Source organism: Amphiura filiformis, chromosome 18 (genome assembly GCF_039555335.1).
Source record: "Amphiura filiformis chromosome 18, Afil_fr2py, whole genome shotgun sequence".
In the NCBI taxonomy this organism is placed as follows: Eukaryota; Metazoa; Echinodermata; class Ophiuroidea; order Amphilepidida; family Amphiuridae; genus Amphiura; species Amphiura filiformis.
Window position 1 is genome coordinate 11,889,905 of NC_092645.1, and position 26,132 is coordinate 11,916,036.

At 35.6% G+C, this 26,132-nt stretch overlaps 3 protein-coding genes across 3 annotated transcripts in view; 1 reads left to right on the top strand and 2 right to left on the bottom strand.

The window, feature by feature from the left end:
* The window catches only part of LOC140138970 (laminin subunit beta-2-like), a 555,517-nt gene that overhangs the window by 226,380 nt on the left and 303,005 nt on the right, over positions 1-26,132 (top strand). The gene's annotated exons all lie outside the window — the stretch shown is intronic.
* Positions 1-26,132, bottom strand: part of LOC140139854 (uncharacterized) — a 56,871-nt gene that overhangs the window by 17,586 nt on the left and 13,153 nt on the right. The window lies entirely within an intron of this gene.
* On the bottom strand, positions 11,473-16,122 carry LOC140139861 (uncharacterized). Its single transcript, XM_072161619.1, has 2 exons — positions 15,934-16,122; positions 11,473-12,928 (listed from the first exon to the last, which is right to left on the bottom strand). The coding sequence occupies exons 1-2, from the start codon at positions 15,980-15,982 to the stop codon at positions 11,826-11,828; spliced, it is 1,152 nt and encodes a 383-aa protein (XP_072017720.1). The 5' UTR covers positions 15,983-16,122; the 3' UTR covers positions 11,473-11,825.

The following is a 26,132-nucleotide window of genomic DNA, read 5'->3' on the forward strand; positions in this document are numbered from 1 at the left end:
AAGCAGACCTTCTGAAGATTTATGGGCCCGCATCATCCCAATGCATCCCCTGGCTACTGGCCTAGGAAATTAACCTTTTAGTGAAAGGACCCTATCAAAATTGGCCTGAATGCACAATTCACACTTGGTGAACATCATGCACAGATCGATAATGTGACTCTATCTGGACCAGTCCATTGCCGGGTGTATGTGCTAGACAGAAAACCTCAAAACCATTTAAATCAATCTTCTTCAGGGACAGACAACAAAATATAAAACTACATGATTGTTGTAGTTTGAAAACAAATTCAAGTCTAAAACTGAAGGCAAATAGAACTATACCTGCCGATTGGCCATAAAGAAGTTTCCATTATCAATTGAACCAATCAGCAACATTGTTAGAATAATTTCACCACACAAAAAATTGGGTAGAATTATTTGCAAAGCTCCATTCTGATTGGTGATTAAAGTGAAGATATCATGTAATTGACCAATCAGAGGCATTGTTAGATCAGTAGGTATAGTGCTCAAGGGGTTAAGGACAAAATAAGCTGTGGATAATGCAATGCCGCAGTTTGAGAGAATATGGTGACGATGCAATCGAAATACACCTTTAGTCCTTTGTTATTAAGGGTTGACTAGGTATTGTTGGTCGAAGTAACCAAAAAAAAATTGATTTTCATATTCTAAAATCTAAATCAATATATTATTGAAAAATAACACCTTGATGTTTTACAAAACTTCATTTTACAAATCATATACTTTGAAAATTTATTGTTGTTAATGAGTTATGTACGTTCTGCAAAAGCTGTTGTTTCAGCCCTCTTTACAACATAACTCAAGAACCACAAGTATATCTGTGATATTTGAATTCTTCTACACACTCGCTATGAAATCAATGCAATTTTGCCAAAGCTCATTACCATTCGCAAGATGCTGTAAACTACCAAATCGCAACAGTTTAAAATAGTTGCTAATTGCATTTTTTCTTTCCATTCTCTTTCCATGTGCTGACCACATACTGCTATATACACAGGTAAGTGAAATGTACATTATTTTCTATAGATTAATGCTCTGAGTGTGATTAGCACACCTCAATTTCTAAAATAATACCAAATAATACCGAAAGAAAAGGGAAGAAAAATGAGGGCGGATAAAAAGTTAAAATGGGAGGAAAAATAAAAAGGGGGCGAAAAGAGAAAAAGGAAAAATAGGTAAAAACTGATGAGTTTTCAAGGGGGTAAACCCCTTAACACTTTTTTGGTATGCTTTGCAGGGCTCGCGCGGAAGATTTTTGAAAGTGAGGGGCGAAAATTGTTATCATAAAATGTTGCGGAGCGGCCATCGCGTCACGCTTGTGCGACGCATAGGGGTGTCTGAGGGGGGATATGCCCCCTCAGAAGTAAGAAACTTTTGCAAAATGAACACCTAATTTTGGCACTATTAATGTGTAAAATTTTAGTCTGAAAAAGCCAACAATTTGTGAAATGAGCGGTCCATGCAAGGGCTCCATGAAGCCTTTCGTGGACAATTTTTCCCTGTTACACAAGTTGGCAAATGTAGCCTCAAGCAGAAGCGAAAATGGGCACTGTCCACTACGCAGGGGGTGTCTGGGGGGGGATTGAGTGCTTGAGTGTAGTCAACCAGAGTTTACCTGAGGTCAAAGGTCAATCAGAAGCCTGATATTCATGGCTCTTGAGCCACAGTAACTCTAGTTTATGTTGTTAAGATATATAAGGGTACTAGCGATACTGCTGCTCAAAATTTTATGATGACATTGCATAAGATGGGAAATCTCTTCATCATAATATTTTGTGTAAAATGTATGCTTCCCTGGTTGGTTCATAGTAAAACAATCTTGACTATTAAGAGGCTGTGCAATAACTATTAGCCCCCCGGTAAAATTTCCAAACGGCTCGCTAAAAAATCGCTTGCCCCCCTCTCGGCCTGCCAAAATCGCTTTCCCCCCTCTCGGCCCGCCAAAAATTCTTTGCCCCCCTTGCACATGCCAAATTTTTGGGATCCCAATTTCCAAACCTTAAATGGTCTATATACTGATGTTGCGAGCGCAGCGAGCATGAAAATTTGCATATTTAAGCGTTTCCATACCATTTTCCTACATGTAAGCCTTTTTAGCACGTGTTATTTAAAAGGCGCCCCATGAATGTGTGCCAAAAATCGCTTGCCCCCCCTCTCGGCTTGCCAAAAATTGCTTCCCCCGCCTTTTGGCTCGCCAGAAATTTATTGCCCCCCCCCCAATTTTACCCTCCCCAGGGCTCATAATTATTGCACAGCCCCTAAGAGCATGAAAGGGTTTTTGAACCACTTTTGATGTACTGAAGCTTAATTTAAAATTGATAAATAAAATTCCCTTTAAAAGGGAAAGCCAGCCTCAATGTAGAAGAGGTCTTGTAATTAGTTTTGGTCAATGTGAAAGGCATTTTTAGGATCACGCTTACATCTACATGACAGTCCACCAAACCATCAACGATGAGAACATGCACATTGAAACAGCAGAAAACATTAATTCCTAATCTCATGTCAACTCTTTTAATTCATTACATGTACTCCAAATTGTTCTGGTCTGTTTGTTTTGTTGTTGTTGTTGTTGTTGTTGTTTTTTTTTTTTTTTGTCTTTTCAGCTTTTTACCCACGATATCTCAATTTCCAATTTTGTAATACCAGAACTTACGAATATCTTCGCTTAGGAATGTCCGATTTCACTGCTTTCGATATATACACTGCGGTTTGAGTTAACTTACATGTACATTTTATTTTAAAATAACTTAATTAATTCGCAATGTATAGTTTAAGCCTACTATATTATAATAGATAGTGGCCAGCACATTTATAAAGGACTGGTTACTCACTACAATCTTCACTCTTAAACTGTGTTTTTCTGAATGTGCTGATCATGTTGATTGCTAGTCGGAAACCGGGGTCGGAAACTCCTGCGAAGCAATGGACATGGCATCTTACATACTCCATTCTATAACAGTCTGCCTAGTGCCTTGTGTGTTTTCTCTTCAATCATTTTGTTGAATGTAATTTTATGAATCAAATAGTTATGTGTCATTTTATTTTATAATAAAGAAGTTATTAAATTAATAAAGTAAGACAATTTATTTATCTATAAGTGCATGTCAAATGGGGTACATTGTTCAATACTATATATGCATAAATTATGCCCATATTATAGCTAGGCCCTAAAAACTTTATTTTGCATCGGATTTTTCCCGTTGAAAAGACAAAACTGATGTTTATGATAGCAACCATTTCATCAATAACATTTTGAGTCATTTTCGCCAGCCCATTCGGGCTGGTACCTGTTTCAGGTTTGGGGTCAGTTTACTCAAGAGATTATATTTTAGTGGTATTGGAATGATTTTTTTTTTTTACTTTTTGTGGTTAAATTTTTTAAAAATATTTTAATTCGATTTGTTAGGAAAAGTAAGTATGTTTTGCCGTTTCAACGAGCAGCTAAAACGAGTGAGTATTACCAAAGTTATGTTTGAACTAATTAATTATGACTTTAAAAGTTTAAAGGCCTAAATGTAACAATAATAGTTAATATATATAGCATCATATGGTCAGCAGAAGAAAATCAGACATCACCTATGATGTCATATCAGTGTCCTTGACCGGGGTCCTTACTCCTTGACCACTGAACAGCGTGATATCATGTTGATAACAGATCTATAGAATCAAAATCTTCATCATATCCCGGATCATATCACAGATTCTCAACAATCTGTGATCATATGGACCATATTGATGTGAAAGTAGTTATCTATCATCGGGTCTATCATATCCTGTGTCGTTTTATGGATAAAAATGACTCAAAATGTTATTGATGAAATGGTTGCTATCATAAACATCAGTTTTGTCTTTTCAACGGGAAAAATCCGATGCAAAATAAAGTTTTTAGGGCCTAGCTATAATATGGGCATAATTTATGCATATAGTATTGAACAATGTACCCCATTTGACATGCACTTATAGATAAATAAATTGTCTTACTTTATTAATTTAATAACTTCTTTATTATAAATAAAATGACACATAACTATTTGATTCATAAAATTACATTAAACAAAATGATTGAAGAGAAAACATACAAGGCACTAGGCAGACTGTTATAGAATGGAGTATGTACGATGCCATGTCCATAGCTTCGCAGGAGTTTCCGACTAGCAATCAACATGATCAGCACATTCAGAAAAACACAGTTTAAGAGTGAAGATTGTAGTGAGTAACCAGTCCTTTATAAATGTGCTGGCCACTATCTATTATAATATAGTAGGCTTAAACTATACATTGCGTAATTAATTAAGTTATTTTAAAATAAAATGTACATGTAAGTTAACTCAAACCGGCAGTGTATATCGAAAGAAGTGAAATCGGACATTCCTAAGCGAAGATATTGAGTTCGTAAGTTCTGGTATTACAAAATTGGAAATTGAGATATCGTGGGTAAAAAGCTGAAAAGACAAAAAAACCTAACGACAACAACAACAACAACAACAACAACAAAACAAACAGACCAGAACAATTTGGAGTACATGTAATGAATTAAAAGAGTTGACATGAGATTAGGAATTAATGTTTTCTGCTGTTTCAGTGTGCATGTTCTCATCGTTGATGGTTTGGTGGACTGTCATGTAGATGTAAGCGTGATCCTAAAAATGCCTTTCACATTGACCAAAACTAATTACAAGACCTCTTCTACATTGAGGCTGGCTTTCCCTTTTAAAGGGAATTTTTATTATCCATAAAACGACACAGGATATGATAGATAACTACTTTCACATCAATATGGTCCATATGATCACAGATTGTTGAGAATCTGTGATATGATCCGGGATATGATGAAAATTTTGATTCTATAGATCTGTTATCAACATGATATCACGCTGTTCAGTGGTAAAGGAGTAAGGACCCCCGGTCAAGAACACTGATATCACATCATAGGTGATGTCAGATTTTCTTCTGCTGACCATATGATATATATATATTAACTATTATTGTTACATTTTAGGCCTATACCTATAGAACTTTTAAAGTCATAATTAGTTCAAACATAACTTTGGTAATCGTTTTCATTCGTTGAAACGGCAAAACATACTTACTCTTCCTTACAAATCAAATTAAAATATTTAAAAAAAAATTCAACCACAAAAAGTTTTAAACAAAAGTCATTCCAATACCAATAAAAAATAATCTCTTGAGCAAACTGACCCCATCCCAGAAATAGGTACCAGCCCGATGGGCTGGCGAAAAAGGTTTTGTTTTTTTCATTAATGTTTTTTTATTGGGTTCAATTACATCACTAGTTACACTTACACTTTTTTTTTGGTTTCAATTACATCACTAGTTACAATTCTTACTTCAAGATGCCTAATTGATTTCATATAATCATCCCAGCCCTCTACACAGTACACACAAAAACAGTATTTTAAAGTAACCTTTTAGAAGACTAAAATTGATGAATTCATCTGTAAATGTGCATGTAAAATTTATGTGCATTTTCAATTCACTCTAATCATATACAATAATACAAGTATACATTTTTCTGAAGGTAAATTTTCTGGAAAACTAAATTTTGATGAGAAACTTAGGGTAGGGGTAGTAGAGGTAAAAAAATATGAAGGAAGAAAGATACACTTTTTGTACTTGTATAGAAAAAATTTAATTTGTTGCTGACATTTTAGTCTTGACAATTTAACACTAGCCCTGCACTTTTTAAATGGCATTTTAATTCATGAAATTTCCTTTCAGAAAATTTGTACTTGTTATAGTAAGGTGAATATTTATGTTGACTTCATGCTTCTACTCCCCATTCCAGAAAAATAAAGCACAATTTTTTTTTGGATTAAAAAATATTAGACTGTTTTGCCAAATGAAACATAGCTCAATCCTAACTAATTTAGTCCTAACAGGCAATGAAAGTAAAATTTGAATATTTGGTCAATTTTTGGAAATAAGGGCCAAAAAACATGCATTTTTAGGGCATTTTTCAACCTTTTTTGTATTCTGTGACAATCAAGCCCAAAGATGAGAACAAAGACTAATTTTTCCAATCTTTTTCATAACCAATTGGCAAAAATAACATATTATATTAAAATTATGAGCTAACTCTTACCCTATACTCAAGATTTTGAATGCTTAGACTTGTGCCAATTAAGTCTTACAATTTTGTGACTTCAATTGTAAAGATTCTTTCCTTCCCCCTCACCAAAAAGCAGCTAGGAGTTAGCTCGCAATTTTAATATTAAGCTATATTATATGTTTGCTAATTGGCTATGAAAAAATGTAAATGGGAAATGTGTTTTTCAAAAATCAGAATGCATTTAACTTAAGAAATTTGATCAAGTCTTTGGGCTTGATTGTCACAGAATATGAAAAAGGTTGAAAAACGCCCTAAAAATGTTTTGGCCGTTATTTCCAAAAATTAACCAATTTAAATTTCACTTTCATTGCCGGTTAGAACTAAAGGATTAGGATTTCACTTGGCAAAACAGGATACATTGTAATAACTGGAATGGGGCTCGGAGTAGCTGATACTCATATATCTCCTTCCAAGGTTAATAGCATAAGTGATAGCTATATAGCAGTGTTGTAGTCGAGTCCTCGTCATCCGAGTTCGAGTCCTTGGTGTCCGAGTCCCTGCCAATTTATGATGTCCGAGTCCGAGTCCTCAATGTTCGAGTCCGAGTCCGAGTCCGAGTCCTTATGTATCAAATTCAAGCCCCGGGGTTTTCACCAATACTTTATCAACATATAGCCTATACTTAACCAGAATTTTAGTTCTATATTATTTTCTTGTAAATACATAATTTGCTAGTCCCACCTAACATGCCTAGTATTGTTTTGGGGCTGTGCAATAATTATGCTGAGCCCGGGGAGGGGTGAAATTGCCAAAAATGCTTATCCCTTCTCGGCCTGCCAAAAATCGTCCCCCCCTCCCGACCTGCACCCCTTTGCACATGCCATTTTTTGGGGATCCCAATTTACAAACCTTAAAAGGTTTAGATAATTATGTTTCGAGCGCAGCGAGCAGGGAAATCTATATTATGTAAGCATTTCCGTACTGTTTTCTAAGCCTTTTTAGAGCATTTAATTTGAAAGGTGCCCCATATTGCTTGTTCCCCCAGTGCCAAAAATTGCTTCCATCCTCCCATTCGATCAGTCAAAAAGTTTTACCCTTAGGTAGCATACCTTGGAAACAGAGTATAATCACAGACTCACCCCAACTTATTAGGCTTGTGTTTTAGAGAGGCAAAAGATGCAGTCAGGGGTCCTTTTTCAGGCTCCCCGGCAGTCCCTTAACACATTTGCATCATGCTCCAGTTCATTGAGCCTATAACACTCTGAAAATTGTAGGTCTTGAGCTCAAATTTGGAAATATTTTGAATTTGTTAGCTCCAAAGCCTATAATTTGGCCCAACTTTAGTTCACAGACCTCCACAAAAATGTTGAAATTTCCGTTCATCAAGCCCCTATTTTGCCCCCAAATCAGTTCTTATACTATAGTTCCCAAAGTTCGGCGCCGCACACCCCTACCAAAATTTAACTTGAGTGCCCCCGAGTATTATTATTATTCATGTACATTCTAGACTTGCGTCTAACAAAGCAGTCATGTCAAAACAAACAAATATGATTAAAATCCATTTAACCAATTAAAAAGCAATCTTGCTATTTGATTGTAGGCCTACTTTTATTTACAAACTGAATTTATTTGCATGTAAAACTACTTAAATTAATCATGTGATGTGAAGTTTACAATGAACGAAAATAAAAGACCTAAAAAGACCCTATTTTGTCGGACTCAAGGAGGACTCGAAGCCGAGTCTCCGAGTCCTTCGGGTCCGAGTCCGAGTCCAATTCCTTAGCTTCCGAGTCCCAAGTCCGAGTCCGAGTCCTTGAAAAAAGGACTCGAGTCCGAGTCCGAGTCCCGAGTCCTCCAACACTGTTATATAGGGTATAAGAATCTGCAAATGATTTTAGTCTACTAGTGTACTTGAAGGCTTTATTGCCAAGTTCACATAGGGCTTCTCACTATTTGCTATGAATTGCTTGGCGATGCACTCTTAAGTTACAAAGGTACTTGAAGCCTTCACCACAAAGCTCACATTTGTAAATAGGCTTCTTATAAATGCTATGAGTTTTTTGGTGCCGTTTTAAAGCATGGGTCTTTGTAAACCCCTTGTTGCATACTTTACATACATAAGGCTTCTCTTTGTTATGATAAATTGCTATGTGCTGTATCAAGTGATGTGCCTGTGTAAAGCCCCGATTGTTGCATACTGTACATACATAAGGCTTCTCTTCATGAATTGCTTTGTGCTCTTCCAAGTGATGTGCCAGTGTAAAGCCCTTGTTGCATACCGTACATACATATGGCTTCTCTTTATTGTGAGTTTGTAAATGAGCTCTTAGCTTGTAAATGAGCTTGAAGTCTTTATAGCAAAGTTCACATTTGTAAGGCTTCTCATTGCTATGAGATTGTTGGTGCAGTTTCAAGTGCCCTGCCAGTTTAAAGCCCTTGTTGCATACTTCACATACATGGGGCTTCTCTTTGCTGTGCGTTTGTAAATGTAACTTTAGTCTACTAGTGTTCAGGCAATCTTTATTGCAAAGTTCACATTTGTAAAGATTCTTATTCCTATGAGCTGCTTCATGTAGTTTCATGTGAAATTTTAGGTTACTAGTGTGCTTGAAGTATTTATTGCAAAGTTCACATTTGTAAGGCTCGCTATGAACTGCTTCATGCTGGATCAAATCATGTGTCTGGGCAAAACCCTTGTTGCATACCTTACATACATGAGGCTTCTCTTTGCTATGAATTGGTGAACATCCATTCAGTTGTGTGTAAAAAGTTTTTGTAATAGTCTGAGTACATTCATGGTCCATCCAATTTTGTTTTCTTGTGAAGTCTTTCTTACAGTATTGACATTTATACAGCTTCTTTTTGGTGTCTGATTCATACCAATACGGTCTAATCCGCTTCTTGTGTTGGATCAGGTGACTCAGATATAGATAAGTGTCATGGAAATGCCTGCTGCAATATATACATTTGTGAGGCTTCAGGTTGAACGAGTTTTGAGGTCTTCTGGAAGTCATGTTCTGAAATGAAGATTCAAACAAGAATATTGTGAAATGTCAAATTTTATGTTCTCTGAGTTCTGGTTTTTTTTTGCATACTGAACATATCGTGCCAACCATTTGCACATACATGTGACTAGCTCCAATAAAACCCGGAACAAGTCGCCAGACATGTTTTAAAGTTATAGACCTTCAAAGATGACTTATTCCCATAAAAAATGGTATATGACTGTGGGACTAAGTTGACTTTCAAATCTTTGAAAGTACTTGTTAAAAGAATGTGTGTGCAGCATGCAAAAATTTTGACCCCCCCCCCACCATGTAAAAATATTATGACCCCTTATTTTGGTATAAATGGCCCAGTATATTCATGACCCCCTTCCAAAGAAAATGACAACTCCCTAAAATAGTAAAATGTCTTCCAGTGCATTGAATGTGTGACCCCGGCATGACCACTAACAGTTATCTATATACCACAAACCATCTCTCTAGGCCTGCCTTAAAATACAAACTCTTTTAATTTTGAGGGCTACTTTCGAAACAAAATTGTTCCGGTATATTGACTTTTTGTGGATTTCGGTAGCTAAATACCCAAAAATGCCCATTTACTTTGAGCCACAATATGCCAATTATCGCGGCTCTTTATATATTGTATGAAAACAACATTAAGAAATGTCACATTGTAGTTTTAAAGATATAGAAAATATTGGAATATTGGAAATAAGTTTTTATATGATCATAATAGGCTGTGCAATAAAATAAAATTGATAAAAAAGGTGTATTTTTTTCATTAATGTTTTTTTATTGGTTTCAATTACATCACTAGTTAGTTACAATTCTTACTTCGAGATGCCTATTTGATTTCATATAATCCTCCCAGCCCTCTACACAGTACACACAAAAACAGTATTTTAAAGTAACCTTTTAGCATACTAAAATTGATGAATTCATCTGTAAATGTGCAGGTAAAATGTATGTGCATTTTTAATACACTCAAATCATATATAATAATACAAGTATACATTTTTTCTGAAGGGAAATTTTCTGGAAAACTAAAATTTGATGAGAAACATAGGGTACAAAAAATGTAGGGGTAGTAGAGGTAAAAAATATGAACGAATAAAGATACACTTGTATAGAAAAAATTAATTTGTTACTGATATTTTATTCTTGAGAACTACTAGCCCCTGCACTTTTTTAAATGGCATTTTAATTCATGAAATTTCCTTTCAGAAAATTTATACTTGTTATAGTAAGGTGAATATTTATGTTGACTTCATGCTTCTACTCCCCATTACAGAAAAATAAAGCACAATTTTTTTGGATTAAAAAATAATCTTTAAGTTAATCTTTAAGTTAGTCCTAACTGGCAATGAAAGTAAAATTTGAATATTTGGTCAATTTTTGGAAATAAGGGCCAAAAACATGCATTTTTAGGGCATTTTCAACTTTTTTTGTATTCTGTGACAATCAAGCCCAAAGATTAAAACAAAGACTAATTTTTCCAATCTTTTTCATAACCAATTAGCAAAAATAACATATTATATTAAAATTATGAGCTAACTCTTACCCTATACTCAAGATTTTGAATGCTTAGACTTGTGCCAAGTCTTACAATTTTGTGACTTCAATTGTAAAGAAAAAAAGTTTTCTCTTCTTCTTTCTTCCTTCTTCATAAAAAGCAGCTAGGGCGTTAGGATTAATAAGGCCATTATGTCTTCCATATAGCCCAATGACCTTTCCCCTTCTGGTTATGCCATGCACTATTCCCTATTCCAGAAAAATACAGCACTAATTTTTTGGAATTAAAAAAAAAATGGTCCAAAAACGTGTAATTTAGCATGTTTCCTTACAATTGTAGTCGCATAATTGAAAGACTTGGCACAAGTCTAAGCATTCAAAATCATTGAGTATAGGCTAAGAGTTAGCTCGCAATTTTAATATTAAGCTTTATTATATGTTTGCTAATTGGCTATGAAAAAATGTAAATGGAAAATGTGTTTTTCAAAAATCAGAATGCATAACTTAAGAAATTAGTCTTTGTTCAAGTCTTTAGGCTTAATTGTCAGAATATATGAAAAAGGTTGAAAAACATCATAAAAATGCATGTTTTGGCTGTTATTTCAAAAATTGACCAATTTAAATTTCACTTTCATTGCCGGTTAGAACTAAGGGACCGTTCACAAACACTTGTAAGGGGGGGCCTGATGCAAAATTCGGGGCCCCCCTTTACAGACCTTGAAAATTTCAGGGCCCTCCCTTTTTGACACGAAACTTATGGGTCAACCCCATAGAAAAGCATATAAACTCAATTTACCCAGGAAAATTTGTGATCATTTTTTCAGGGCCCCCCCCTTAGGAGGTCAAAAAATTTAGGGCCCCCTTTTTGCATCAGGCCCCCCCTTACAAGTGTTAGTGAACGGTCCCTAATTAAGGATTAGGATTTAGCTACCGGTATATATGTTTCACTTGGCAAAACAGGATACATTGTAATAACTGGAATGGGGCTCGGAGTAGCTGATACTCATTATCTCCTTCCAAGTTTAATAGCATAATTGATAGCTATAGGACATACGACTGAGTCTGCAAATGATTTTAGTCTACTAGTGTACTTGAAGGCTTAATTGCCAAGTTCACATAGGGCTTCTCACTATTTGCTATGAATTGCTTGGCGATGCACTCTTAAGTTACAAAGGTACTTGAAGCCTTCAATGCAAAGCTCACATTTGTAAATGGGCTTCTTATAAATGGGTTTTTTGGTGCCGTTTTAAAGCATGGGCCTTTGTAAACCCCTTGTTGCATACTTTACATACATAAGGCTTCTCTTTGTTATGATACATTGCTATGTGCTGTATCAAGTGATGTGCCTGTGTAAAGCCCCAATTGTTGCATACCGGTACTGTACATACATAAGGCTTAAGCTTCTCTTCATGAATTGTTTTGTGCTGTTCCAAGTGATGTGCCAGTGTAAAGCCCTTGTTGCATACCGTACATACATATGGCATCTCATTACTGTGAGTTTGTAAATGAGCTCTTAGGGTTTTACTGTACTTGAAGTCTTTATAGCAAAGTTCACATTTGTAAGGCCTCTCATTGCTATGTGTTTGTTGGTGCTGTTTCAAGTTCCCTGCCCACATAAAGCCCTTGTTGCAAACCTTACATATATATGGCTTCTCTTTACTGTGAGTCTGTAAAATATGTCCTTTTAAGTTACTACTGTACTTGAAGTCTTTATAGCAAAGTTCACATTTGTAAGGCCTCTCATTGCTATGAATATGTTGGTGCTGTTTCAAGTTCCATGCCAGTGTAAAGCCCTTGTTGCATACTTTACATACATGTACATATGGCTTCTCTTTACTGTGAGTCGAAATATGTGTTTTTAAGCTACTAAGATACTTGAAGTCTATATTGCAAAGTTCACATTTGTGAGGCTTCTCATTGCTGTGAGTTTTTCCATGCCGTTTCAAGTGCCCTGCCTGTTTAAAGCCCTTGTTGCATACTTTACAAACATAAGGCTTCTCATTGCTATGAATCGATTTGTGCCGTTTCAAATTCCCTGCCTGTGTAAAGCCCTTGTTGCATACTTTACATACATGAGGCTTCTCTTTGCTGTGAATTAGTGAATGTCTATTCAGGTGTGTAACAAAGGTTTTTCTAATAGTCAGAGTACATTCATGGTCCATCCAATTCTGTTTTCTTGTGAAGTTTTTATTACAGCGTTGACATTCATATAGCTTTTCTTTGGTGTCTGATTCATACCAATATGGTCTAATCCGCTTCTTTTGTTTGATCAGGTGACTCAGATATAGACAAGTGTCATGGAAATGCCTGCTGCAGTATATGGCTCTGGTTTTTTTAACATGTATCAAAAGGCTAAATGACACTTTGGGAGACCCCAGCAGAAACACATGACCTATTTCCGGATAACTTTTTATATTTTTATGTAGTGCAGACCTAGGCTTATCTCCCATAGCTTAACAAAATTTGTCACAGTTTTCTTTCTTTACTTGTGACAAGACCAAATGTCCAATTGTTAACGGAAATTTGTCAACCTAACAAAAGTGACTAATTTGTTTTGTTTACAAAATAAAACTAGATCAGCTCTGAGTATTCTGTTCAATATTTTATGAACACATGTTAGTACAAGATCCAAGAAATCCAAGATTTACCTAAATAATTTCTAACATGAAAAAATTTTGAGCACTTGAAAATTATGTTTCGGACGTTACATTTTCCGTTAACAATCTTGCTCTATTTTTAACATGGTCTAAGTGATTGTTTTATCATGTAAAACATACACAAATACTTTAAATGTTTGCCTCATGGCAACATAAATAATTGCAAGTGCAAATTTTGTATCAGTTGAATGTTTTCAAATTATGGTGAAGCATTACTTAAATGGGTCTCATTTTCCGTTAACAGTTTTGTAACATCCGAAAAGAATACTTATTGTCTTATAATTATGTGAAGAACAATACTAGCTTTGAATTTTCATTATTAAGTTGAAGTAGACATGACAACATGTATCTAAATGAAAAATGATTTCACTTCCTCTTGACTTTATGTAAAATGTTGGCCACACAACATTTCCGTTAACAATGGTAACATCCGAATCAAATGTAACATCCGAGACAGAAAGAGTGACATTTTGTTGAAGAAATTTAATTAGAGGGGAAATAGAAAGGTCAAATGGATTGGAAATCATGGGAAGGCCATAGTAGAAATATTTTTTACCATACCCAGGTTTGTTCTTTGAGTGTGCAAACCGTTAACATGTCAAGTTTGTTTCGGATGTTACAAGGCAAAATGTTAACGGAAAGTGAGGCCAATAACAGGGCATTGTAAGAAGATTTTAGAATATACACTTAAATGAATGTGAATTTCTAGTAAATATGGTGTACATCCTCATTTTCCTAATATTGCTGACTCCATTTCACCTTTGTAAACCTTGCTAGTGGAAAAACTTACAAGTTGTTAACTCTACAATATCTATTGTCTCTATGCATAACACATAAGATAAAAAGCAACAGAATTAATTTGGTTCACTCCTTTCAAATTAATTTCATTACTGACATATACACATGTCCTAAGAAATTTATTTTAAATTTGAAAAGCAACTTACACTGAATATTTCTCCATTACACTAGCAAAATACTTTGATTTAAAATGTGTTTAGGATGTTACCCATTTTTTGTTAACAAGTCCAAAATGAAGTTGTAATTTCAATAAACTTTATAATATTTTAGCATTAGATGATATCTAAAACTTATTGAAATAATTAAGTAGCAATTTTGTCATAATCATTTATTTCAAAATTGAAAAAAGCTGCATTTTCATAAAAAAGTGATCATTTTAACATAAAATATATAAGTATGTACATGTGTTAGGCCTATATTGGAATCACTATGCACATATACCAGAAACGAAGCAGGAGAAATACTTACTATGCTTCATACAGCTTCATTATGTCCGATAAAACAATAAATTATCAATGGAAACAAATTAACCACTAAGAAAAATACTCTTACAACAGAACAAGTTTCATGGGAATTATTTGTTAACACAGATTTATGAGCTGTTTTAATACGATCAGTTTTTGCATATTAATATGTGTGCAAATGATAAATGATTGTGCCTTGCATTAAATAATTTCTGAGTGTCCATCATGGCAACATACCTGTTGTATATGCAATGATCTCATGTTTGTTAATTCAACTTCCAACCATCAAACTTTGTAAAAATGTTAACATCATGTAACATCCGAATCACTGCCTTTAATTATACACATATTTGTACATATTTTGAATCATTTGAATAATTTCAACAGGTTTTCTGATTCAAAGTGATTGATATTATGCTAAAATAATGAAATGTCCCAAATGTTTCGCTCAATAAGTTCATTTAGATTGCAATTGCATGTTAACGTAATGTAACATCCGAAACACTCTTAAGTTGGGAAGATGTAAACGAAAGCCTGATTATGATTGTAAGAAAGGTGTAGCCCTTTGTATTATCAACTTAATGCTTCAGGGAGCTAATTAATTTGGTTTATTATGATGTCCAGTGCACATTTACAATAAGGATGTGGGTAACAATGTATATGAATAAATGCCATATCAGTACATGTATATACATCTAAATTAAAAATTTCTTCAGTAAGATGAAAATATCATTTAATGATGATTAGATTTTCAAGTGATAGGTTTAATCATCTGACAGTGATTATCATTTACATTTTTGAACTAATATGTGCTTAGAAATAGGGCCAGATACCTGCAAATAATGCATGTTAACAAAATAATGTAACATCCGAAACCCACAAGTATCTAGAGTTACATTTTTACTATAAAGGCATTATCAAACTTATTTTGATATGTCAGTACTTGGTTATCATTACCTTGTTCACATATGGATTAGCAATATATGTGGATGAAATTAATTACATTTAGAGCATATTTTTGACCACCAAACCTGCTATTTTGCCCATTTTTCAGTTTCATATGCCTGAAAAGTTACCTAAAATAGATCGCAGAATGGCCATATTTGGTCAATAGTAACTTGGACTCATTATTTTCCTATGACAACTAATTTTGTAACTAATGGGCATTACATTAAGCAATATCTAGCTTTGGCAACAAGTTGCTTTTTTATGAAAAAATCTCATTTGGCCAAAGGGTCTACAAAGTTTACAGACCAAATGAACAGAATTAAGCTCCAAGTTTTGTATTTTCATAAAATTCAAGTCATCTGCTTTGAGAAATGACATATTTTAAGTGTCTTCTGTCAATTTCATTTTTACCCTCTCAGTTCACACTTTTGATACATGTTAAAAAAACCAGAGCCATATACAAGTGTGAGGCTTCAGGTTGAACAAGTTTTGAGGTCTTCTGGAAGTCATGTTCTGAAATGAGGATTTAAAAAGGAATATTGTGAAATGTCAAATTTTATGTTCTCCGAGTTCTGTTTTTGCATACCGAACATATCGTGCCCACCATTTGCACACACATGTGACTAGCTCCAATAAAACCGGAACAAGTCACCAGACATGTTTTTTAAAGTTATAGACCTTCAAAGATGACTTTCCTAAAAAATGAAATTCTTAATTTCATGGTATTTGACTGTGGGACTAAGTTGACTTTCAAATCTTTGAAAATACTTGTTAAAGGGACCATTGAAAGAAAATATGATTTGGTATCAAAATAAAGCATATAAAATATAGAATCAATATCTAAAACAATTGAAGAACTAACTATTTTAGAAATAAAAATACAATGAAAACAACGTACTCGATTTACCCCCTTCCGACGCTACATCGTGCGTCAATTATCAAAAGTAGAAAATTGGGCGCTTTCCTGATGGCGTCATTGTGGTTACTGGCGTTTTGTGTTTGCGTTGACATTTTGCCGGGATAATTTGACAACAGCGATCGCGATCTAAATGAAATAGGCCTATCAGATGCAATAATCATGGTAATACACTGACCACTTATAATCATTTAAAGGTCAAGTAAAAACAAAATTCCAGTTGATTGTCCACATGTTATCAAAAAGAGGAAGTGGAGGGCCTTTTTATTTATCATTTATTAGTTATTTTTTACAATGCAAATGGATCATTTCGATCATTTAGGCCTATGTATTATTCCCGGACATTATTACTAGTTGTGTAATTTGTAGAGGAGGATGATAGGATCGAGGCTCTTGTTATTTGATGGTTCTCTAAGAAGATGATTAAAACAAAGCCTCTAAATTGAAATGCTTATTGGACAGAAGCAAATCTGAACTATTGATAATATTATTAAGTTTTGAAACATTTAAAAAAAGAAGTTTTCCCTTATAATAAAGAAAATAGCATTAAACATTTCAGACTCCCTCAATTACAATGCCATGCTTGAAAGCGAAGCGGGGGGACGATCAATTGGTTTTTTAAAATCATTATCAAGCATGCAGCTTCCTATTTTACTTATTCATAAATTCAACCCCCCGGTCAACATGACCAAGATATGATTCCGATGACTTTATGTAGGCCCTACATGGCATATATAAAACCATAAAACTAATTATGAGTATGCCTATAGGCCTATGATATAGTGATGATGTTGAGGGAATATCGCCAAGATTTGTCATAATACATAAATTGCAGATGATGTGCGGCGCGAGCACCTTCCATGGGTATTATTATTATAGGCCTATGTATTTTTTTCCGTACTGAGGACCTACCTTAAAAAATATTCAAGAGATGATTATTTTTTCCAAAACCTGACAATTGGTATAAAAAAGCTTTTTCTTCCATAAGTTAACTTTCAAAAGTGCTTATTTTCATACCCCAAACAATGCAAAGTAGGCCTAGGCCCTTTTATTTTGCAAATTTATTCCCCTATATACCCAGCAAACACAAAAGCGTTTTAAAAACGTTTTAAATAAGTTATATTTTGGCTTTTGGTTTAGGTAAAAACGTTTTAATAACATTAAAATGTCGGGTTATATAAAGGTCATGATAACGTTTTAAAACGTTTTTGTATGAAAACACACTACAACAATATTTTGAAATGTTTTCAAAAAATGTTATTGTAAACTATTTTTGCAAACATTTTTGCCAAATATTGTGTCAATATTTAAATAACATTATGTTGAAATATTTGAACCCAGCAAACACAGAAATGTTCTTAAAATGTTTTTTTTTTTCAAAACCTTTTAATAACATTTAAATGTCGGGTTATATAAAGGTCATGAAAACGTTTTTAAAACGTTATTGAAAATATTTTGGGCAAACATTTTTCGCAAAATATTTGTTCAACCCAAAATAACATTCTGTTTAGAATGTTTTGTATCAAGTTTTCAAGAATGTTTTTGGAATGTTATTAAAACGTTTTTATACCATTTATATAACCCAACGTTTAAGCGTTTTCTGTAAAACATTTTTGTTTGCTGAGCAGTAGATTATCAAAAAGGTTTTTAAGGTTATGAAAAGCGTTTGATACTCTTAATATACCCTTTATATAACCCGACATTTAAACGTTTTCTGACAACCTTTTATAACCTTTTTGCGAATGATGTCGAAAGCGTTTTTGTGTTTGCTGGGTAGGCCTAGGCCTACCATGTGTTATACGGGAGACTTGCCAATATTATTTGAGCCGTTGGCACTGGGGCAGTAGCTGAACGACAGAGGAAGAAGTTGGTTCAGAAGAACATGACATGCAAGCTGTTCTTGAAATAAATTACGAGGAGCGCCTACAAACATACATGTAGGCCTTCAAAAAGCCTATTATGCTACAAACATCAAATGGGAAATATTATAGGCCTACACTTATTTTAATCCATGGATGGTTAGGACCGGGGTAGGCCTAGGCTATGCGAAATTGATGGCAGTCATTTCTAAAAACGAAATATTCATCCAGGCGCGCTGTATTTTACAAGATTTACCCAATCAACATAAACTTTGTAACTGTAGGCCTACCTTTGATAAAACGCTCGGACACTTTGCACTTTCAAGTATCAGTGGGAGTTGAGATTGGATTAGGCCTATAAGCATTTCCATAACGTTAACTAAAGGCTGACAGTAAATATTGTTCATATGATTGTTTGGAGTGGCCTTTATATGTTCCTCTCGTGGTTCTTTATCTTCAAATTTGTTTCTCATTTTTCATATGCTTTTAAAAATAAATAAAAATAAATTTCGGCTTTTATATAATAACGCCTTTTTCCAGATCTCGGAGGGTTCAAAGCGCTGTAATTTCGCTGCCATGGTACTTATCACAATCAGATCGCATCATCTAGCACAATGTCTAGGCTGGATGCTGCCGAACCTGTCGCAAATCTAGCCGCACTTCGATTGTAACATCCACTATCTTTTCAGCTCCCCAAATTTCATTGGGTGAAGGAAGTTTTTGATAACCAAACAACTAATCACCGATTTTTGAGAAGCAGGAGGAAACTGGAGATCCCGAAGAAAACCTGCGGGATCGAGATAAACCAAGTTCACATGAGTCTTTGGGCCGCGCGCCAGGGGCTTGAAGTTGAACCTGGGACCTTAGTAGTGGTGCAAGGCGAGGAAACAACCGCGCCAACTCGCTCTCCCGAGCCTGACTTTTGTTTTGAACCTGGTCCCATAAGTGTGTCTCTACACGGAGCGATTTTTTTAAATAGATTTTTCAATTATTTTAGACTTTGGAATGATTGATGAATTTTTCATACAGTTTATTAGAGAACAAGGGCCACTTCCAAGTCTTTTTGTGGTAGGGCCTACTCTAGGGGGTTTATCCCTCATCTCACATTTGAAAAGTGCGTCATCGTTTCCTCGAGCACTGTTGGAAAAGACCGAAAACTGCAGACGATGCTGATTTTACACTGAAAAAAAACACCCTCCCGCATTAATTCATGAAAATCCGCTGGACGAGAACCAAAACATTAATTTTATACGGCCTAACCTAGGCACTTGCACGCCCGGAGGTAGGCTAATTAGGCCTAAAGAAATTAAGTCGCATGTCATGGGCTATAACCCGAAACATCATTGCCTTCTCTTTCCTATCCTCACCAGCAGGCCCATACACAGGATTTTTTTTGGGGGGGGGTGCTGATTTTGCAAAAGGGGACCTTTTTCCCAGGGGGGGGGGCGATTTTGTGAAAAGTGGACCTTCTCCAATTTTGGACCTTTTTTGTACAAAAAAAAAAAAAAAGCCCCATTTTTTTGCTCGCTACGCTCGCAAATTCTGCAATTGTGGGACTTTTGTATACTTTTGCAAATTTGGGGAGGTGCGGTCGCACCCCCTGCGTCACGGGCCTGCTCACCAGGTATTTCAGAGGAAATATAAGTAAAGAGTTGATATATCAGAATGCCTCAGTCAAAACAAATGATACTCTCTTGCAAACGCCGAGCAGCTAGCACTGACAGCTTTGACTTTGTCAATATGAAGGCCTAGGCCTAACTTACTTACCGTATGTTTCCCCCGGGATGTTTCCCCGTTGTTAGCTAGAATTTATATATAGGCCTATCATAGAAGTCATTGTAGCTTTGTAATTTATATTAATATAATATCCTTTTTAATAAAAATTATACTTGTTAGGCCTAAAAGGCACATAAAAGTTCATTGCTGTAAACACGTTCATGCGTTGGTTTGGACCAAGTCTGGACTATGCAGTGTTGCCATGCAGCGGAAAGGATAACCACTTTGACGTCACAGGGGTTGCCACATGTCTCTGCACATATGAATTGGGCGGAACGACGCGACATTGGGCGCTTTGTCTTTATTTGCTGATTTGGGGGGTAAAATAAAGGAAAATTGCGTTTATCATTTTAGAAATGGATTCTATATGTTATTAGCTTTATTTTGATACCAAATATGTTTTTCTTTCAATGGTCCCTTTAAAAGAATGTGTGTGCAGCATGCAAAAATTTTTAACCCCCCCACCTTTTAAAAATATTATGACCCCCTATTTTGGTATAAATGGCCCAGTATATTCATGACCCCCTTCCAAAGAAAATGACAACTCCATAAAATAGTAAAATGTCTTCCAGTGCATTGAATGTGTGACCCCGGCGTGACCACTAACAGTTATCTATATACCACAAACCATCTCTCTAGGCCTGCCTTAAAATACAAACTGTTTTAATTTTGAGGGCTACTTTCGAGAAAAAAAATTGTTCCCGTAATTTGACTTTTTGTGGATTTCGGTAGCTAAATACCCAAAAATGCCCATTTACTTTGAGCCACAATATGCCAATTATCGCGGCTCTTTATATATTGTATGAAAACAACATTAAAAAATGTCACATTGTAGTTTTAAAGATCATAATGGGGTGTGCAATAATTATGAGCTCCCCCCCCCCCCGGGTAAATTTCCAAATGACATGCCAAAAATTGCTTTCCCTCCCAGCCTCGGCCTGCTAAATATTGATTCCCCTCTTCTCAGCCTGCCCAAAAATCTTTGCCCCCCCCCCTGCACATGCCAAATGTTTGGGTTCCCAAACCTAATGGTCAGTGTTGAATTAAGGGAAAATAAGCGGTTGTCCCACGGTCAACCAGGTTACACTTTCTGGTTTTCCTTCTAATTTTTTGGTTGTCCGTACTTGCAATTTTACCATCGGCTAAAAGATACACATCTAAATGTGAGTTTTGGCTACAGATTTATGGTTGTCCGATGGACAACCGAATCAGTATTTTTGGTTGTCGTGCAACTTTTTTAGTTGTCCCGGGCGAACGGACAACCAAAATTTCTAACACTGCTAATGGTGTAGATAAATGTAGTGGCAGGAAATTTTCATTAAACATTTCTTTGTTTTCCTAAACCTTTTCGAGTGTGTTATTTAAAAAGTATGTGCCAAAATTGCTTGACCCACCCCTCTTGGCGGTCACAATTGCCTCTCGCCCACCAAAAATCTTACCCCACCCAAATTTTACCCTTCCCAGGGCTCATAATTATTGCACAGCTCTGATGGCATTGATAAATACAATTCAATAAGATAAACAAACATGTGATATAAACCGGGGTACCCTCCCGGATATAAACACACAAACAAAATCACCTGATAATTGTAATTCAATGGAGATGGTGTTCAGATTAAACCAGCTGTGAAATAACACAGGCCATAGGTCAAATTTATATTAATGGTATATATTTTAATGTGTGATTTGCATAAAGAATATAGATGCTTATTTAAATGTTTGTTTTCACTGATCACAATTTCGAGCCAAACAAATGAGGTATAATGAAGAAAATTGCGATTCATTCCAACGCCTACAATGCATGTACTACGCTCGCCATTTGTATTACATGTAACTGTACAGAGCATCGCGTTCGTCGTGTGTACATTCAAGCTGACATCCACGGTACATGATAGCAAGTTAAGTACTCGATCGCTGAACTCTGAATAAAACCGGGTCGACCCGGTTTTAACACAAAAAGTTAAATTTTACTGTTATTAAAGCACTTCAGGCTTAGTCTTTTATGTGGTATTTTAGTATACCACTGGGCATTATAATTATGCAAAAAGTAGAAATCCGAGTAAAATTGAGGGCGTCGCTGTGAAGCAAATCACACATTATGGCTAAAGTAATAGTAGTATGTCTCAGCCAATAGGATTGGGAACTTTGCAAATTAGCCATGAGGTGTAGTCCAATTTAAAGCTCTCATAACATCTGCAATGAAAAAGTCTTAATGGTTTCACTTGTAAAGACTGTTATATCCTACAATAGTCTATATTATAAAGAAACACTCCGACAATCACATCATTATGCCTTATATGTGATGCGATCAAGCAAAATCAGTCGGAACTAGGAATTTTTAAATTTTCAGTTTCTTATAGGAAGTAAAAAACATTTACAAAGCTGGATTTTGCAAAAAAAAACAATGAAATTGAACAACCAGTTCCAAAGTTGTGAGCAATTAAAAAATTTCCTTTATTTGGCTATATCTCAAAATCAATATTTCCGAGTTTGAACAGCAACAAGTCATCTATCATTGATTTTGTTACTTCTTTTAAAATAACAAAGCCATTTGAACAGCGGCGGCAATACGTGGGCAAGGGGGGCTTCTTGCCCTACCCCCCCCCACCCCCGTATTTACCTTTTGGAGGACCCCCAAGTCACCGTAAGGAAGGCATGTGCAGATTATGCACTCAAGCATGTCAAGTGGCCAAGTTTTTGTTTACGTATACATACTATAGACATGTGCGGCAGAAGCATTTAATTGAATTTAGATGCATATTGTTTAGATTTTATTGTGCAAAAAAAATTTCAGACTAACATAAAATTGTTATATATATGAAAGGCTACTGGATGCATGCAAAGCATGCACAATTTTGCAATTTTACCAAAATTTGTTGATTCCCCCCCACCCGAAATTCACTTAGCCCCCCATGCCCCCCGAAAAAAATCCTGGTACCGCCACTGCATTTGAAGCTATTTAGAACTAGAAATTCAGTTTTCAAAGCTCTCGCCCAAATATCCCGTTTAAAAAAAGCCCATAATGCCACCCTAATTTAGATTCAAACGGTCCATCTGTCACCCAATGACCCCATATTTTGTACATTTTGCTCTCACCGAATGCCAAAAATTATGCTCTCACCCAATGACCCTTTATTGCTGAACCATGAAATGGATCAGCCTATAACTGCATATGTTACTAGGTTACTAGGTTACTAGGTCCCTAACTAACCATTTGGTCTGAAATGGACATATCTCTAAATGCCACGAAGGTATGACCCCATGAGTGGTGTCATATGAAAGAGAAAAACATAAAGAATATAATAAAAATATTTCCAAACGTCAGAGGTCATCCAGGGGTCACATGGGTCAAAAAAGGACATTTCAACCAAAAATGCTCCGATGGAGCTTAAATTTAAATGCAATGATCCTTATGACATTCTAAACATGTTTAAAACATTTTTGAATTTATTTAAGGGCATTAAGGGGTCATAAGGGGTCAAAGGTCAAGTTTTTCAAAATGCTCCGATTGAGTTGAAATTTAAACGAAATGATTCTTATGACATTCTAAACTTGTTGCAAATATTTTAAAATTCATTTAAGGTCATTAAGGGGCAATAAAGGGGTCAAAGGTCAAGTTTTCAAAATGCTTCAATTGTAGGTATAGGCCTACCACAATATACTGCCGAAGCCACATGGTTCAGCTATGGTGCGGTTATCGCTCTAGTTTTTTATGTTTTGCTCTCACTTAAAATTTATGCCCATACTGTGCAAGTGCCAGCCCTACACCTATCCATTTCATATTTAAGTCCCCCGGGCAAAAGGAAGCATTAACAATACATGTGTAGGTCTCAACCAACCCTAAACCATACAAAACAATTACAGCATGATGCAACTGCAAGACCCCTATGATCCTGCCAAACCATGTGCATTGAACCATTGGCCGGGTAACACCCGTGGAGGCACTCAACTTTAGAAGTGACGGGTATGTCGCAAAGTAGGGGCCTATCGGGTACAAAGCATTATTTTAAAAAAGGGGGTCATTGGGTACAAACAAAATAAAAAAGGGGGTCATTGGGTATAATATTTTGAAAAAAAGAGGCAAAATTTTGAAATTTTCGGCATAATTTTGGAAAAAATGGAGCAAAATTTGAAAGTTTCGGCATTATTTTGTTGCATTTTGATGATGCTATTCTAGAAAATCTAGAAAAAAAGGGGGTCATTGGGTAGACGCAACCAAAAGAAGGGGGTCATTGGGTAGCCGCAACTAAAAAAAGGGGGTCATCGGGTATAACTTTTAAAAAAAGGGGGTCAGCGGGTATAGGCGACTTCAAAAGAGGGGGCCTATTGACAGGCACATACCTGTCACTTCCAAAGTTGAGCCCCCCCCCCCGGGGGTAACGGTCATACTGTCACCCAAAAGGTCGGTGGTTCAAAACCTGTGCAGGAAAACAAAGTTCTTTTCTCATCTTCTTTCCTGCCATGTAGGCAAAGCAGAAAGGGAGTTGGGGTTACCATGTAGCATCCTCTTTTTATAACATTTTTCAGGAGACAGTCAACATTAATAGGTAAATTTTCACGGGAAAATTTTCTGGACACGTGACCAATGCGTATCAATGTGAGTGTAACCTCGAGCCTGATCTCTGACCCCTGGCGGTGACCTCGCTATTCAAGTCTTAGTAATTTTGAATTGGAATAGTATTTTTGACCGCAATTTTGATAGAAATTTGTGCATTGCAAATTTATTGAATATTATGTTATCTTAATTTTTTCACAATATCATCAAAACGTAATTTCAAAAATATCTATCTACGGAAAATAATATTTATCTACGTAAAACTCTTACCATAACATTATTAACTTGCGACAAGTAACTTATTTTGCCTCAAATGACGAATTCTTCCTATTCAAATACATTGAAAGAACACCCGCTGTGCTCGGGGCCCGGTACCCCAGGTCAACATAAAAAGTGGTAACCATGTGTGTTCTAAATTTCGCAGAAAAGGGTATTTTGTTGACTGAAATCGCGGACTGAAATCGCGAAAAAAGGGGGGTATTCTGAGCATTGTCTCCATGAAATTTTTAAAAAAGGGGTATTTCACAGGTTCGTTCGATCGATGTCTTCAGCCCGAGTCTTCAGCCTCCATCAAAGTAATATGTTCATACTTGCACATTTTGTACTTAATATATTAAAATATTTGGAGTCATTGAAAAGGGGTGTCTGGAAATCTTCTCATTGAAAACCTTGAAAAAGGGGGGTATTTTTACCCTGATTTTGTCAGTGATTTGGCAAAAAAGGGGGTAAAATCAATGAAAAATCAGTGAAAAGGGGGGTTTTGAAAAAGGAAGAACACACATGGTTACCACTTTTTATGTTGACCTGGGGTACCGGGGCTCGGGGTCACATTCCATAATGCTAATAATGTCTGCGCCCATGGGTGTCACGTGTCCAGAAAATTTTCCCGTGAAAATTTACCTATTAATTCTGACTGACGAAAAAAGCTTATTCCCAAAATGTCAGTTGATTGTGATTTTCCGTTTGCGAGTTATGCATGATTTATTTATGTGTAAAAACTACACCATATTCAAATTTCACAATATCTTTGCTAAAGGAATTAATCTGCAAGATTTTTCTTGTACACAAACATCATGTAGCCAGAGGTTTCCAGTGATATATAAATCTCAACTTACTTAAAAGTGTTGGGATGATGCTGTGGATCACGAAATGCCCTTTTAATACTTAAAAAGGGACTTGAGGTTAATTAAACTTACAATTAAAAACTTAAAATGCATATGATACCCAGTAAGTCTGTGACCCAGTTCTATGAAGTTACTAGTTACTAGCCTATGCCCCTAGCTCAATGACAAATATTGAATAAAACAAGGCAGTTTCATGTGTCTTTGGAAAGTATTTTTATTATGCATTTTCATAATATGACACCAAATTAACCCCTGTATACAATTTATGACATGATGAACATCACTATGTGAAAAGGTGTTACAGCATTCTACATGTACAGTTTCCAGAGGGCACATGAGTTCTCAGTCAATGGGATTGGGAATGAGATGTAGTCTACTTTCATAACCTGTGATCTCATCTGTGATGAAAAAAGACAATGTGAAGTCTGAA

Coding starts and splice junctions, on each gene's coding strand:
- LOC140139861 (XM_072161619.1), bottom strand. CDS start 15,982: ATGACTTCCAGAAGACCTCAAAACTTGTTCAACCTGAAGCCTCACACT. Junction 12,929..15,933: donor CAACCTGAAGCCTCACACTT/GTATATGGCTCT, acceptor AAAAAACCAGAG/CCATATACTGCAGCAGGCAT.